Below are 16,632 nucleotides of genomic sequence, written 5' to 3'. Positions count from 1 at the left end.
CCTTCGCGACTACGCGATGGGCAGCATCGAGAGGGACGGTGTTGCCATGGTGCGAGTCCCCGTGTTTTTTCGTGGAGAATATTCGTACAATTTCTATAGGGGCCATCGGATGTCGCTTTTTCGGGGGGTTCCTTCGTCCAAGGGGGGGATCTGTAGTATCTTGCTTTCTCTTTGAGCCCGCCTTATCTATTAAAATGCCTTTCGCCTTTGACTAACTTTGGTTTAGACCGGTGCTTGGGGACTGCGGCTCGCGAGCCACATGCGGCTCTTTGGCCCCTTGAGTGTGGCTCTTCCACAAAATACCATGTGCGGGCGCGCACATACAGTGCAATTGAAATTTTGTGGCCCATGCCCGCACATGGTATTTTGTGGAAGAGCCACACTCAAGGGGCCAAAGAGCCGCATGTGGCTCGAGAGCCGCAGTTTGCCAACCACTGGTTTAGACCAAAGTGAGTTGAGAGTGCCTGAGGGCATTTAAATATGTGGACCTGGAGCCCAGAAGAGTCTAGATTTGGGGGTCCTGTCTGGGTGGTCAGAGCCAGGGTCAGGCCCCAGCCCGGAGCAATGCCAGCATTGCAGGTGCGGGTGGTGGAAGAGGAGTGTGCAGGGCAGGCGGTGAGGAGTGGCCAGAGGTGGGAAAAGGGGCGTGTGGGACAGGCAACAAAAGACATCGGAGTGGTGTGCTTTGAGCCTTCCTGACCCCACCCTTAGCCCTTACTACAGTCTAGACATCTCCCTATTTATTTACTTCAAATACTTACAATACTGAAATTGTATTTGTTAGTGTGTTCTTGCCCCTCAATTTGTAAACTGAGGACAGGGGTTGTATCTGTCTGTGTGTGGTCTCAGGCCTAGGAGAGTGTCCGGCAGGTCTCCAGTGAATGCACATTTACGAGTGGTCACGAGCTGAGGGGTGGGAGTGTGGCTATGGCTGAGAAGATAAGGACGGAAAAGTGCCCTTAGGACAGAGCAGGCGTGGGGGGGACTGTCCGGGTCAGCAGCCAGTTTGCATTGAATTGTAGAATGAGTATGGGCTAAAGTAGACAAGAGTAAGATTAACAAGTTCTTCAAAAAATGTGGCTACAAGTGTGGGGAGCTGCACCTAGAGAGGCCATGGCTGGGAAGGACGTCGGGGTAAAGGAATTTTTGAAGACGAGAGATTTTAGCACGTTCACTTGCTGGTTGGAAGGAGCCTGGAGAGGAGATGCTGGGGAGACGGGATAGCAGACAGGATGGTTCCTACGAAGGCGGGGAGGGCGGGAGTGCAGAGCACAGAGGGAGGAAGTAGTCTTTAAAAGTAGGAGGGTACGTCCTGTTTCCTAGAGAGAAGGGGACAATGTGGGAGGACAGGCATGGAAATGTGCTTAAGGGAGTCAAGAGCATTTCTTTCCGGTGGCTTCTGCATTTTTCTGTGAGCTGTCGGGGAGGCCCTTAGCTGAGAGGAAGGGACGTGCATGGTTCTCCCAGCTCTCCAAGGCTGCCCGTCCCAAGGCCTACCACCTCGAAGGCTGCCCCGAAGTGGGAGAAAAGTAACTTTTACAACCCTTGCAGTCCTCCTACCAAAGTGTTCCGGACCTCAGTCTCAGGGAAGGGGGGTTTCCTTGGTGGCTGTCTTGTGCCCTCGGGATAGGCCAGGATTCCTGCTTCTCCACGAGGAGGCAGAAGTTATGGGAAAAGACCGGAGGCCAGCAAATAGCCCCTCCGACCCCTCCCTCCTGGGCGTCGGAACTCCCGCCTCTCCCTCCAGTCACTGTGGATGCAAGTCCCTCTTTCCCTCAGCAGATATTTACTGAGGGCCAGCTTGGTGCCAGGCACTGTTCCGGGTGCAAGAGATAGAAAGAGAAGTGAAAATCTAATAAGTTAGCACTGTGGAGAGCAGCAGGCTCGGGAGTGATGGGGAGAGCTTCGGCAGTTTTTGCTGGAGTCGTCAAGGAAGGCGTCACCAAGGAGGTAGCATTTCAGTAAAGCTCTGCGGGAAGTGGCCCCTGCATTGGGGGAGAGGGTCCCACAGGGAGGGACTAGAAGGGGAGTGTGCTTGGGGTTGCTTGGAGTGTAGGACGAACGGTAAGGAGCCCAGGTGGCCACAGTGGAGTGAGTGACGGAGGAGGGGGAAGGGGGCAGGTCGTGGGGCAGGAGGCAGGTCGTGTGGGCCTGATAGGGCTTCAGAAGGCCCTTGACTTTGCTTTTACTCTGGGGGAAGTGAGGAGCGGCCTTTGAGCAGAGGGATATGATCTGACCTGTGTTTTCTTTGCAGGGGCTGGTCTGTGGGGAAGAGATGGAGGGTGACAGGAGGGAGGCCCAGAGAAGGCCCATGCAGCTCGTCTTTTATTTCTCTTCCTTCCCTCTAAAGCACAGAGATTGTTGTGAAGACTGCCAGGCAACGGAGCGCGGGGTGGCCTCAAGGATCCTCTGTGGACTGTCTTGGGCTGCGCCGGGACAGAGCACACGAGAACCACGTGGGACAAAGTCTAAGTAAGAAGTGGTCCGTCACGAGCCTCCCATGCTGGCCAGCCCGCTGCACCGTCATCTGAAGCACCCGTACCCACCGCCCTACGGCTTCCGGGTACTAAACAGACTGCCTCACTGCGTGTTGAATGGTTATGTAGTTCCGTTTGCTTTTTTAAATTTGTTGTTGTTTTGTTACTGTTTGGGTGCCTCTGCTGACCTTGTTCCGGACAGCTTGAATGTACCCCCGGGGCTGCCCTGACGCTAAGGCGGCCTCTGTTTGAGAGGATGGCCCCCCTCTTTGTGAAAACAAGATGTTGTTTCCTGGAAATAAAATGTAAAACTTAACAGTTGCTCGGCTGGGCTTTGGTGTATTTATCTTCCTTCCCTTCCGGCTCCCAGACAGTCTCACAGGTAAACACTGGCAGCTCATAAATTGCAACCAAGAAAGCGACTGTATCAGATGATAGACTCGGTGAATGTCAGCCCAAGGAGCCAGGCCCAAGGTCATGGCCATCGCAGATGGGCTCTGGGAAGCCCGGACTGTTGCGTTTCCTTTTCCTTCCAGAGCTGGGGCCCTGCTTCCCTGGCTTCAGGACGGGGTGGCTTCCCTTCTTCAGCTGGGGTTGGGAGGTAGTTTCCGAGTCTGTTTTATTGTGTCAGAAAACACGGGTAATGCTTTTATGTGTGTGCGTTTAAAAAAAATGTAGAAGTCATCTCTCTTGCTACCTCCTAAGCAGAAAGAAAACTAGTTTGAAATTTGGGAGCTAGAAGCTTGGGAAAACCTGTGGTATCCTTGGTTACCAGTGATGAGAATGAGGGACAATACAGGAAGTTGAAGAGTAGTCGTTAGAAGCAAGGAGCTATTAGTAGTATTGTGAATTGCATTGTGTCAGGCAGCGATTTGCTTCTGGGTGGAAAGGGATTTCTCCTTTACCGTTTTATGCCTACCTGGAGAATCGTTCTTTGTAGTTTTCATAAAGGATTGGAAGCTATTGACTGGACAATTTTTTAGGCTGGTAGGTTTTCTCCTTTGTTGAGTATACTGTGGATTGGGATGCTGGAGTCCCTCGTCTTCAATTCCGCCTGTCTCGCCGTTTGTACTGATTGATTACTGGTTTAGTCAAGGAAGAAGTAAATAAACATAGAAAACAATACTACAAAAATATCCATCATAACCACATTGTAAAAATTCTGGAGAAACAGGGAAGAGAAAGAAAGATTATTACCATCTTGATGTGATAGTCTCCTATTTATCCTATGCATGTATTTTGTTTATGTGATTGCATGGGCATTTATAAATGTTGACTTATTCTTTTTTTAATTGATTTTAGAGAGAGGAAGGGAGAGAGAAAAAAACATCAATGTGAGAGAGAAACATTAATCAGTTGCCTCCTGTTGGGGATTGAACCCGAAACTTGGGTATGTGCCCTGACCGGGAATCGAACCTGCCACCTTTCAGTATATGGGGCAATGCTCCAACCAACTGAGCCACATTGGCCAGGGCTACTTAATTCATTTTTTTTAAGTTCACGTATCATAATCACTTTTAAAAGAGTAGAGATACAGTTTTTTTTTAATTTGTATAAGAGTTTATTTAAGCCAAACTGAAATGCCAGGGAGCAAGATCGCAAATGCTCCCCAGATACACACTTTCGAATGGGTGCTGCGGTCACGTGGTTTGAAATGGAAAGTACAAGAGAACCCAGAGTGAAAAGCCTGCCCGTCTGCCCCCGGGACCACTTCCCCGCGTGTCCTCCAGAGATCGTCTCTCCATAGGCAGACACGCACGTGTGGCCTCTTCCTCTGCACAACTGATCATAAGCTGCACATGATTCTTACCTTGCTTTTGGCGATGACTCCCTGTCAGTACCTGAGGAGCTTCCTCTGTCTTTGTTTCCACTGCCAATCATCCCATTGTGTGTTTGCACCATCATTGTTTTTCCAGTCTGTTTGTGATCTAGGTTGCTTCAAACTCTCTTTTTTTCATACAGCTCCCAAGAAAGTTCTATTAAATAAATCTCAGAATATATCCTTTTAAGTAAAACAACAAAAATAACAACAAAAAATATACATAGAACCCATAAAGTAAAGAAGGAAAATCGGAATCCCACATGCTGGGAGCTCTCTCTTAAAATCAATGCGCCTCCATCTGTTTGAAAAAAGATTCACAGATGTAACTTTCTCTAAATGTTTGTTAGTAATAGTCTTGTAAGTCTGGTTCCATAATAGTCCATAATGTAACTACTTCCACTGAAGGCCCAACAATCTGCATTGAAATAAGAATGAAATTGGTTAGGCTCCCAATTTTATAAAACCCATTGTCCCAGGTAAAATTGATCTGCTCCCCACCATCCAAGAAAAAGAGTGCAGCCGCCACTTTGTATGAATAGCCATTTACTTTTTGACAAGAGATGGGCTTGAGAAAATTAACTTTAAAATATGTTTCATTGCCCCTGAAATGATGTTGGGTGCTAGAAAACACAGCTGTGAACACACGAGCTCTGTACTTATAAAGTGGACTGGCTCTTGCATAACAGTGTTTATTCTCTACATATTTACATACATATCCCACTTTGAGGTCCTCACACTTGTCTCCTTGCCCCCCATGGTGATGGTGGCCACCCTCCAAGGTCCTGTGGTGACGGACAGGAGCCTCAGGACACCCACACTGAGGACCAGTGCATCCACTCCTCACAGGACAGTCTGCAGTCAGCACCCTCAGACACACATCACTAGAGGGAAGATCTCAAAGAAGAAACACGGGACCTGGTCTGAAAGCCGTCGGCAGGCTGATCTCAGGCTGACCGTCCTCTCCCTGGGCACCTGGACACAGTGACTGGCAACCTCTCCCTTCGGAACACCACATTCCTCCCCAGTGAGCACACGGGTTACGAGTGAGCTCCTGCCCTGGCCAGTGTGGCTCAGTGGGTTGGACATTGTCCCATGCGCCAAAGGCTTGCCGGTTCGATTCCCAGTCCAGGCCCATGCCTGGATTTCAGGCTCGATCTTGAATTCCAGCCCTGCCATTTGTAACTGTGTGGCATTGGGCAAGTTGCTCAACCTCTCTGAGTCTCAGTTCCTTTACGACGTCTGAAATACTCTGGTGTGCTATTGTGAAAGCCCAAATAATTTTTCCAGTTACCGCACTGCTCACAAACCAAACCTGAGTGCTCTATTTTTAAAAGACTCAAACCAAAAATTAACTCAAACTTTTGCATTATTTCTCTGAGCTACAGTATGTTCTTTCCCTGGAGAGATTTCTGATATTAAACATCATCTACATTTTGCTTGCCCAGAAAAATACATGGTAACTTCTGCCTTGCAGCACCAAACCACAGTATAGCTGAGCCCCACCACTGTGCAGAGGGCTCTAATTAGAGGCATGTTCTCTACCACAGGGCTCTGAGAAACTGGCTAAGGAGGGTTTGTTTCAGATTCTGCCTTTATTAAGCAGATGAATGCAGCCAGCACGCTCTGTGAAGCACTTTGCAGTGAGTGGCAGGTGTCCCATATCCATCTGATTACGTTAACCTAGAAAGGGCCCGCTCTGCCTCTAGGCGAGCTTCATCCCAGCAATCAGACTCCGCCAGGGCAGGGACTTTGCCCTTTGTGGGTTGGGTAGCTGGATACTCATCCTCTGTTCTTCTGATTGGAAGCTGCTGTGTGTTTTTTATAGAAAGACCCAAATCCGCTCATTATCTCCAGCCCTTCTCTTTCACTACTTTTTCCTCCTGAACAATGATTCAGGCAGTCACCATAGCTGCAAGTGCCTGGGATGGCAGCTCTCTCCAACTGCCTGTTTGCTTTTGACAGCCTGGCTGGCGAGAACCTTCCCACTGCGTATCTAAGGATAACCTAGGCACTCGCTGGAACTCTAGGTTTAAGAGAAGGAACTTGCATTGTGGTCCTAACCTAAGAAGATTAGGAGAATCCTGGAATGACTGTCCCTTGCCCAGAAATGCAGGCTTGTTAACCTGTCTTGAGCAGCTTGCTGCTATTGGTTACAGTGGCCCAAGGGCTTGCTCTTCTGAACTCTAGTTAGCTTCTTTCAAAGAAAGAAAACTTCCCATGTGGTCAACCCTTCCTGATTTTTTCATAAATGGGGATTGAAGCAATAGAAGTAGGGGCTCCTGGGGAGAAGATGGGTTCTGGTGTTGATGGAAAATAATGAGCTGCTTTGTGCTGCTGATTCTGCGGTTTATTTATTTTTATTTATTTACTTGATTCTTCAGTTTGTTTTTTAAAATATAGTTTTATTGATTTCAGAGAGGAAGGGAGAGGGAGAGAGAAATAGAAACGTCAAGGATGAGAGAGAATCATTGGGCCTCCTGCACGCCCCTCCTCCCCCACTGGGGATCAAGCCCACAACCCAGGCATGTGCCCTGACTGGGAATCAAACCATGATCTGGTTCATAGGTCAGCACTCAACCATGGAGCATCACCAGCTGGGCAATTCTGCAGTTTAGAAGCGCATATGAATCCGAAGGGCTGGGCCTGTAGTAGGTGCTCAATAAATACGCAGATGCTATAATTCCTTTGTCTGCAGCATCCCCAAACAGTACCCACGATGGGTTATCTGAGTTCATTAATTTCCAAGCAATATAACCCAGATTCCCAATTCAGATCCAATTTCCAGACCCACTATCCCTGCTGTCCACTTCCCTTCAGTTCTGTGAATACTTTCATCTGCCGTGAATTTTTTGTCATATAGCAGCCAAGTTCTGAATTCTGGATGTTTCACAGAAATTCAATTCAGCAATAGTTTCTGGATGCCCATTCTTTACTAGGCACTATTCTAGGTGTTTAGGGTATGGCACCTAACAAAACAAAAAGTATTGTGAACCTCCTTTCCAATAAGGGGTCAAAAGGTCAAAAGCTTCCCACAAAGGTTTTATTAGATTCTGTGGGAGTGGTTCACCAGTGTGTCCTCACATTCACAAACTCCAGGCCACACCAAGATATAGAGCCGCATTTCACACCTCCAGGGCCTGGGTGCCAGAGCCTTCTCAGTCTGCCACCGCTCCTACCTCCCCTTAGGATGTAGGGACCAGCTCTCTGGAGACCAACTCTCCTGGGCCTCTACCCAGCTCCCACCAGGGTCTTCAAGGCATCCCTGAGGCATTTGGGCCCTCAGCCTGGAGGATAGGCCCCGAAGATCCCCTCCTCACCACATAAGAACACCGTGAGTCCTGTGTATGCCGGCCGGCACCAGGAGCCCTAGACCACTGAGGGATCCGGCACCAGGAGCCCTAGACCACAGAGGGATCCGGCACCAGGAGCCCTAGACCACTGAGGGATCCGGCACCAGGAGCCCTAGACCACTGAGGGATCCGGCACCAGGAGCCCTAGACCACTGAGGGATCCGGCACCAGGAGCCCTAGACCACTGAGGGATCCGGCACCAGCAGCCCTAGACCACTGAGGGATCCGGCACCAGCAGCCCTAGACCACTGAGGGAGCCTCAGGTGACACGCCAGCCCAGGAGACAGTCAGGTGTTTCTGAGGTGAATATTGACACCACACCTAACTTGGTGATGGGTGGGACTGGTCAGGTTTTCGGGACATTCTAAAGCAAATGGGTTTGTCACCTCTTCAACTCATTCTCTTCCTTTCACAAACTCAGGGTAAGCCTGGGACAGTGAATGTTCCTGAAGCTAAAGGAGGTGAGAGACAAGAGGGAATGGAAGGATCTCCCTGAAATAGTAGGGAGCAGAGAGAGAAGTACTTCCTGAACCTCACCCTCTTGCAGGCGACCTGGCTCACAAGGAGCTCCTTCAGAACATACATACCACACATCTTGAAACCCAGGTCTTGGACAGAATGCATAGGTTTTCAGGCCTTCCCTCTTCTCAAAATCTTTCAATAGCTCTCTAAATAACCCCTGCTCGTTGCTCTTTCCGTCCCTAATCCATTTTCCACACCTGATAATGTGATTTTCTGAAATATATGTTAGTTTATGTCTCGGCCACCTATGTCTCTGCTTAAGCCAAATGATTTAAAATTTCTAAAACTTGCCCGGCTGGCATGGCTCAGGGGTTGAGTGTCGACCTATGAACCAGGAGGTCACTGTTCGATTCCTGGTAAGGACATATGCCCAGGTTGTGGGCTCGATCCCCAGTAGGGGTGTGCAGGAGGCAGCCAGTCAATGATTCTCTCTCATCATTGATGTTTCTATCTCTCTCTCCCTCTCCTCTTCTCTCTGAAGTCAATAAAAATATATTTTAAAAAATTCTAAACCTCAGTTTTCTCATCTGTAAAATGGGGATAATAACACCTACCTCATGGAAGTTGTGAAGGTTAAATGAAACTGTAGCATAGTGCCTGGCACATGGAAAGAGCTCACCAAATGATTGCTATTATTAACGTTATTGATAGTGCAGAGAACTTAGATTGCCCACACTGCAAAATAACCCTGTAGTCTAGAGGTCATGAGCATTGGCTGGGGAGTCAGACAAACCTGAGTTTGAATTCCTGCTGTATGTTACCATCCATGTGAGCTTGGGCAAGTCAGCTAATCTATCTTCTAATTTCATTTCCAGAAAAAAAAGATAATAAACTCTTTCCTCCCAGGGTTTTTGTTAGGATGAAATGAAATAATGTATGCACATCAGAATTAGGTTAGGCCAGTGATGGCGAACCTTTTGAGCTCGGCGTGTCAGCATTTTTAAAAACCCTAACTTAACTCTGGTGCCGTGTCACATATAGAAATTGTTCGATATTTGCAACCATAGTAAAACAAAGATTTATATTTTTGATATTTATTTTATATATTTAAATGCCATTTAACAAAGAAAAATCAACCAAACCTCTGACACCCGTGTCATAGGTTCGCCATCACTGGGTTAGGCTAATCCAGGGCCCTGAAAAAAGCCCTTCCCCTTTCAAGAAGCTGAATGGAGGCTCTATGGTTATTAAAAACTTGGGTTCTTTCTTTCTCCTTTACCATCCTTAGTGGTTGCCTAATAATCCAAGTCAGCAACTATCTGGGAAATTCTAAAACTTCCCAGAAGCTCTGACAACTTCTATTTATACCTCAGGAGCCAGAACCTAGTATATGGTAACACCTAGCAAAGGAGGCTGGGATTACAGGTTTTCACTTGACAAATTGCCCTCCAGAATGAAATCGGGTTCATCAAGTAAGTGAGGCTTCTGCCAAAAGCCACATGAGTGAGATTGGAAGTGGATCTTCCAGCTCAGTCAAGCCTTTAGATCAGCGGTTCTCAACCTGTGGGTCGAGACCCCTTTGGGCATCGAACGACCCTTTCACAGGGGTCGCCTAAGACCATTGGGAAACACATATATAATTACATATTGTCTTTGTGATTAATCACTATGCTTTAATTATGTTCAATTTGTAACAATGAAATTGGGGGTCACCACAACATGAGGAACTGTATTAAAGGGTCGCGGCATTAGGAAGGTTGAGAACCACTGCTTTAGATGATTGTAGTCCTGGCCAACAGCTTGACTGCAACCTCATGAGAGACCTTGAGTCAGTACCATTGAGGTAAGCTGCTTCCAGATTCCTGACCCTCAGAAACTGAGATAATAAGGGTTGTTTTAAGCTACTAAATTTTGGGGCAATTTGTTACGTAGCAATAGATAATACTGTGGGCAACCAATAGAAACCATAGCTATTTTCATATCACATTAAAGTTGCTGTAGATATTTCAAAATATTATTCCTACTCATAATTACTTCAGAATTACAGTATCACTAGATCTACTACTAATAAATAATACATAACTACAGTCTTCCATCTACTTACATTTGTGTGATGTAACTGGCTAACCATTGGGCAACTCTGCACTTAGTAATTGATGTGTTTCTCACCTTGATAACTCAGTTATCTTTGTGGCTTTCCAGGAATTTCTATCAAAAAATTTTTATTGATCAAACAAAAGAGGCTGAGTTGTTTCCATTGTTGGTTCAGGTTTTGCAAACCAACAGTCCAAATGAGAATTCTTCTCTCCATTAGGCAGCTTGACCTTTTGTAACATGAACAAGTGTGCAGTCCAGAAGGGTGGACTAGGCAGCTTCAAACATGTCTAATGGTTGTGTTAACTATCACAGGATGTTATTTAACACTAGAGGCCTGGTGCACGAATTCGTCCTGCACAGGTGGTTCCAGCCGACCCGCCCTAATCTGGGCTGAGCCAGCCAAGGGGAGGGGCCAAGGGCGTTTGGCCAGCCGACCCCACCCCCGATTGGGGGGGGGGCGATTGGGGGGGGGCAGCCAGGGGGAGGGGCTGCAGACAGTTGGCTGGCTGGCCCAACCCCTTGGTCTAACTCCTGGTTGAGGGGACAATTTGCATATTAGCTTTTTATTATATAGGATAACTTATTGATAACACATGATAAGAACATTATAGAGTTGCAAGTTCTGTGAGTAGCAGAGGTTCTGTCTTTGACTTTTCCCCTTGAACTCTCTTTTTGTAAGTTGTCCATGTTTTGAAGTAAAGGCATGAACAAACAATATGTTGGGCAGGTAGTATTTGTATATTATTTTTCCTTGGAAAATAATGAGCATTTAAAATAAGAAAACTGCCCTGACCGGTTTGGCTCAGTGGATAGAGTGTTGGCCTGCAGACTGAAGGGTCCCGGGTTCGATTCCAGTCAAGGGCATGTACCTTGGTTGCAGGCACATCCCCAGTAGGGGGTGTGCAGGAGGCAGCTGATCGATGTTTCTCTCTCATCGATGTTTCTAACTCTCTATCCCTCTCTCTTCCTCTCTGTAAAAAACCAATAAAATATATTTTTTTAAAAATAAAATAAAATAAGAAAACTGAAGACAGGACTCCCAGGTATGACCAAGTAAAGAGAACGGCATAGTCTTTCCCCCAAAAGAAACTAGCGACAAAAGTAATAGTTGACAAATGAAAAATTGGCAAAAATAACCATTTCAGTTCCCCAGAAACCAAACAAATTCATACAACAATTTGAGAAGCATTTATGCCTGAAAAACCGCTGAGCTTCAGGTAAGAATGATGGGAATCTGGTGGTGTGGCCTGTGGCTGATCCATCACACTCCTCTGCTTATTTGAACAGAGGTTCTAAATCTGGGGGCAATCAGAATCAGCAACTCCTGTGCTGGGACCAATGGGAGCTCACCCAGGTTGGAGCAGTGGACAGTGACAACCTCAGAGGCAGACAAGTGAGAGGGACCAATGGCTCTACTAGCTTGAGGTTGTAGTCTCGGATGGGGCATGCACGTTCCAGGCAGAGGCTGCATACATGCCCAGAGGAGACCAGAGAGGGCTCAGGTCAGTGCCACACTACTGACAATCTGAGGTTATGTGTCTGTGCAGAGGAGATACAAAAGGGCCCAACAGAAAGTGAAAGCTGGATAAAACTTGAAAATGGCCTCAATGTTGAACATACTCCCGTACCCAGACATACAGTAGATCTACCAATAGAGGACAGAAGACTTACTGGCTCCAGGTGGTTGATCACAACCTTTGATCAGTGGGTAACCACTAAGCTACGCAGACAAGGGACAAGAAATAAAAATAAAAAATAACAAAACAGAACAGAGACATCAGCAGTTGCATAGTGCAGGAGAGGCAGATTTTATGGATTTAGCCCAGACGAGTTATTAAGCAGAGAAATAATAAATAAACAAAAAATTGCAGTAACAGTAAGTAACCTGTAAAGAGAGGGAATTAGAATCCAGAGTTGAAGCAAGATATCATCTGAAGTGTTTAATTTCTCAACAACAACAACAACAAAATTACAAGATACACAAATAAATACTCAAGAGGAAAAAAAATCAGTCAATATAAATAGACTCTGAGTGACCACAGATATTGAATTTAGCAGACAAAGACTTTAAAAGGTCTATTTTAATTATGTTCAAAGAACTGAAAGAAACTATGTTTACAATGAATCAACAATAGAGATTCTCAATAAGGAGAAATAGTAAAGTAAAAAAAAAAAAAAAGGACCGAAGGATATTCTGAAGTTCAAGAATATCCCCAATAAATTTAAGTAAAATAATAAAGTAAAATATATATAAAACAATACAGTACAGTTGACCCTTGAACTACATTTTCAACCACAAACTGCCCCCTCCTCCCAGTGTGGGCTGTGTGCACTCTTCTGTTGTAGTTGAGCCTCTTTGTTGTTGGCACATCAATAGGAGGGATTTATTCACAGGCTGATTGGCTGCAGGGACCAGCTGCAAGAACTGGCTGTGACCACAGCAGAAGAGCAGTTGTGCAGGGGCCAACCCCATGGAACAGGACTCACTTCAGTGGGGCTCTGGTGCTTGATGAGTTTGGTCCTTGAATGTCTCGCTCTTGGATGTGGTTGGATGGTGCTCTGACATGATATGAAACTGTCCACCAGGTGTGCTGGCTCCGTGGCCTCCAGGAAGGTGCAGGCCAAGATCAACCACTGCCTGTGCCCTGCTCAGGGCCACTGAGCATGAGCTACAAGTAGCAACCTGCTACTTGTGCTGGGCTTGGAGGTGCCTGGGAGAGGCCAAGTTGCAAACCAATGGCCAAATGAATTTTGACAAAGATGCAAAATACCATTCAATGGGGAAAGGACAGTCTTTTCAACAAACGGTGTTGGGAAAACTGGATATCCATATTTGAAATATAAAGTTGGACCCTTACCTTACACCAGCTGCAAAAACTGACTCAAAATGGATTCAACACCTAAATGTAAGAACTAAAACTATAAAACTCTTAGAAGAAAATGTAGGGGAGAATCTTCTTGACATTGAATTTAGCAATGATTTTTTTTTTGGATATGACTCCAAAAACACAAGCAACAAAAGATAAATATATACTTATTAGACTTTATTAAAATTAAAACCTTTATGCCCTAACTGGTTTGGCTCAGTGGATGAAGCGTCGGCCTGCGGACTGAAGGGTCCCAGGCTCAATTCCAGTCAAGGGCATGTACCTTGGTTGTGGGCACATCCCTAGTAGGAGGTGTGCGGGAGGCAGCTGGTCGATGATTCTCTCTCATCGATGTTTCTAACTCTCTATCCCTCTCCCTTTCTCTCTGTAAAAAAATCAATAAAATATATTTTTTTAAAAATTAAATTAAATCAAAACCTTTAGTGCATCAAAGCACACTATCAACAGAGTGAAAAGGCAACCTATGGAATGGGAGAAAACATTTTTAAATCATATATCTGATAAAGGATTAACACCCATATTATATAAAGAACCCCATACAACCCAACAACAAAAATATAAACAACCCAAATTAAAAATGGGCAAAAGAGCCCTAGCTGGTTTTGCTCAGTAGTTAGAGCATCGGCCTGTGGACTGAAGGGTCACGGGTTCAATTCCAGTCAAGGGCACATACGTAGGTTGCAGCCTCAATCCCCAGCCCCAGTCAGGGTGCCTGTGGGAGGCAACCAGTTGATGTGTCTCTCTCACTGTGATGTTTCTCTCCCTGTGTCTCTCCCTCTCCCTTCCATTCTCTGTTAAAAAAAGAAAGAAAATAGGCAAAGGACTTAAATTGACATTTTTCCAAAGAAGACCCATATATGGCTAATAAGCACATGAAAAGATTCTCAACATCACTAGTCATTAGGGAAATGTAAATAAAAACAATGGAGTTGAGATATCACTTTACACCCATTCAGATGACTATTATGGGAACACACATATAATCCCCCCCAAAATAGCAAGTGTTAATGAGGATGTGGAGAAATTGGAACATTTGTGCATTGCTGCTAGGGATTTAAAATGGTACAGGTGCTATGGAAAACACTATGGCAGCTACTAAAAATATTAAACATAAAATTATCATATGATCCTGTAATTCCACTTCTGGGTAAAGACCCAAAAGAATTGAAAGCAGGGACATGAACAGATACTTGAACACATATTTTCATAGAAGCATATTCATTATCATCAAAAGTGCCCATTGATGGATTAGTGGATAAACAAAATGTGGTATATACATTCAATGGATTATTATTCAACCTGAAAAAGAAAGGAAATTATGACACTTGGTACAACAAAAATAAACCTTGAAGATATTATGCTAAGCAAAGAGATCCAGTCACAAAAGGACAAATATTGTTTGATTCCACGTATTTGAGGTACCTAGAATAGGCAACTTCATAGAGAGAGAAAGTAGAATGGTGGTTTCAAGTACTGAGGAGAGAGTGGAATGAGGAGTTATTATTTAACTAGAGGCCCAGTGCACGAAATTTGTGCACTTTGGGGTGGGGAGTCCCTCAGCCTGGCCTGTGCCCTCTCGCAGTCTGGGAGCCCTCTGGCCTAAGCTGGCAACCCAACATCCTTAGCACTGCCGTGGAGGCGGGAGAGACTCCTGCCACCACCGCTGTACTCGCCAGCCATGAGCCCAGCTTCTGGCTGAGCAGCACTCCCACTGTGGGAGCGCACTGACCACCAGAGGGCAGCTCCTGCATTGAGCATCTGCCCCCTGGTGGTTAGTGCTCATCATATCAACAGATTGTTCCACCATTTGGTTGATTGGCATATTAGCCTTTTATTATACAGGACTAGAGGCCCAGTGCACAAAAATTTGTGCACTCGGTGGGGAGGGGGGGGGTCCCTCAGCCCGGCCTGTGCCCTCTCGCAATTTGGGACCCCTCAGGGGATGACCACCTACTGGCTTAGGCCCGCTCCCCGGGGGGATTGGGCCTAAGATGGCAATCAGACATCCCTCTGGCAGCCCGGCAGCCCTCGGGGGATGTCCACTTGCCAGCGGGGAGCAGGCCTAAACTGCAGTCGGACATCCTTAGCACTGCTGAGGAGGCAAGAGAGGCTCCACCACCACCGCTGTATTGGCAGCCATCAGCCTGGCTTGTGGCTGAGCAGAGCTCCTCCCATGTGAGAGCGCCCTGACCACCAGAGGGCAGCTCCTGCATTGAGCGTCTGCCCCCTGGTGGTCAGTGTGTGTCATAGTGACCAGTCATTCCCAGTCCTTCTGCTGTTAGGATCAGTTTGCATATTACCCTTTTACTATATAGGATAGAGGCCTGGTGCACAGGTGGGGGCCGGCTGGTTTGCCCTGAAGGGTGTCCCGGATCAGGGTGGGGGTCCCGCTTGGGTGCCTGGCCAGCCTGGATGAGGCGATGATGGCTGTTTGCAGCTGGTCACACCCCCTTCAGGGTGGGGGTCCCCACTGGGGTGCCTGGCCAGTCTGGGTGAGGGGCTGAGGGCTGTTTTCAGGCTGGCGGGTGACTGAAGCTCCCAACCGCTCCTTTTTTTCTTTTTTTTTATTCTGGGATTTATTTACCTTCTATGGCTGTCACTGGAGCTGAGAGCCGGCTTTAGCTCTGAGGCTCGGCTCCAGCTCTGAGACCTCAGCTGCTGAAAGCAGGTATCTGGGCTTTGTTTAGCTTCTATAATTGAAACATTGTTGCAACTCCAGCTCTGAGGCCCGGCTGGCTGAAAGCAGGTTTCTGGGGGATTGTTTAGCTTCTATAATTGCAACATAGTTGCTTAGAGTGCAGCTCAGAGCTGGGCAGTGGCAGGTGGGGAACCTTGGCTTTCTCCATCACTGGAGCAAGCAAGCCTCCTGTTCACTTCAGCTGCCTGGCTGCCGGCCGCCGGCCGCCATCTTGGTTGGCAGTTAATTTGCATATCACCCTGATTAGCCAATGGGAAGCGTGTCAGAGGTACGGTTAATTACCATGTTTGTCTATTATTAGATAGTATGGGTTGCAGAGTTTCAGTTTGAGAAAAGAAAAGTTCTGATAGTTGCACGACAATGTGAATGCACTTAACGCCACTGAACTGTACATTTAGAAATGGTTAAAATGGTAAGTTATATGTTATGTATGTTTTACTACAAAAAGTACAAGAACTAAATTAAAAATTCATTAGAGGGGCTTAACAGGAGATTCTAAATGATACAAAAAAATTGGTGACCTTGAATATAAATAAGTAGAAATTATCCATTCTGAAGATTAAAGAAAAATACACAGTGCTCAGAGGTCTGTGGGACAGCATCAGCATACTAACATATACCTGAGGGTTGTATCCAAAGGAGAGGAGAGAAAGAGAAAAGGACACACATTTAAAAAGAAATAATGGTCAAAAACTGATGAATCTATATAACCAAGAATGCAACAAACCTCAAGTAACATTAATACAAAGAGATCTGCACCTAGACACATCATTGTCTAATTGTTAAAAGACAGAAAAAATCTGAAAGCAGCAAGAGAAAAATGCATTACTACAGTTGG

General features: G+C 46.2%; 1 protein-coding gene and 1 pseudogene across 6 annotated transcripts in view; one reads left to right on the top strand and one right to left on the bottom strand.

The window, feature by feature from the left end:
* The window catches only part of RNF8 (ring finger protein 8), a 39,066-nt gene extending 36,268 nt beyond the window's left edge, over positions 1–2,798 (top strand). For 4 of the 6 annotated variants that reach the window (XR_002826630.1, XM_023745663.1, XM_023745664.1 and 1 more), the window contains one exon: positions 2,351–2,500. Coding sequence is in view for 2 of the 6 variants with exons in the window: in XM_023745667.1 (XP_023601435.1) it covers positions 2,351–2,476 (126 nt within the window). In the remaining 4 variants the exon portion in view is untranslated. Of the gene's footprint in view, positions 1–2,350 lie in introns of all 6 variants that reach the window. The other 2 variants (XM_023745667.1, XM_023745666.1) reach the window with 1 other exon arrangement.
* A 1,833-nt stretch (positions 2,799–4,631) lies between these two features.
* LOC111823576 lies at positions 4,632–8,763 on the bottom strand (annotated as a pseudogene).
* Positions 8,764–16,632: the final 7,869 nt, after the last annotated feature.

The sequence above is a fragment of the Myotis lucifugus genome, unplaced genomic scaffold (genome assembly GCF_000147115.1).
Source record: "Myotis lucifugus unplaced genomic scaffold, Myoluc2.0 scaffold_564, whole genome shotgun sequence".
Taxonomy (NCBI): Eukaryota; Metazoa; Chordata; class Mammalia; order Chiroptera; family Vespertilionidae; genus Myotis; species Myotis lucifugus.
The sequence above is the reverse complement of the archived record's forward strand: the minus strand, read 5'-3'. Positions and strand labels throughout refer to the sequence as shown.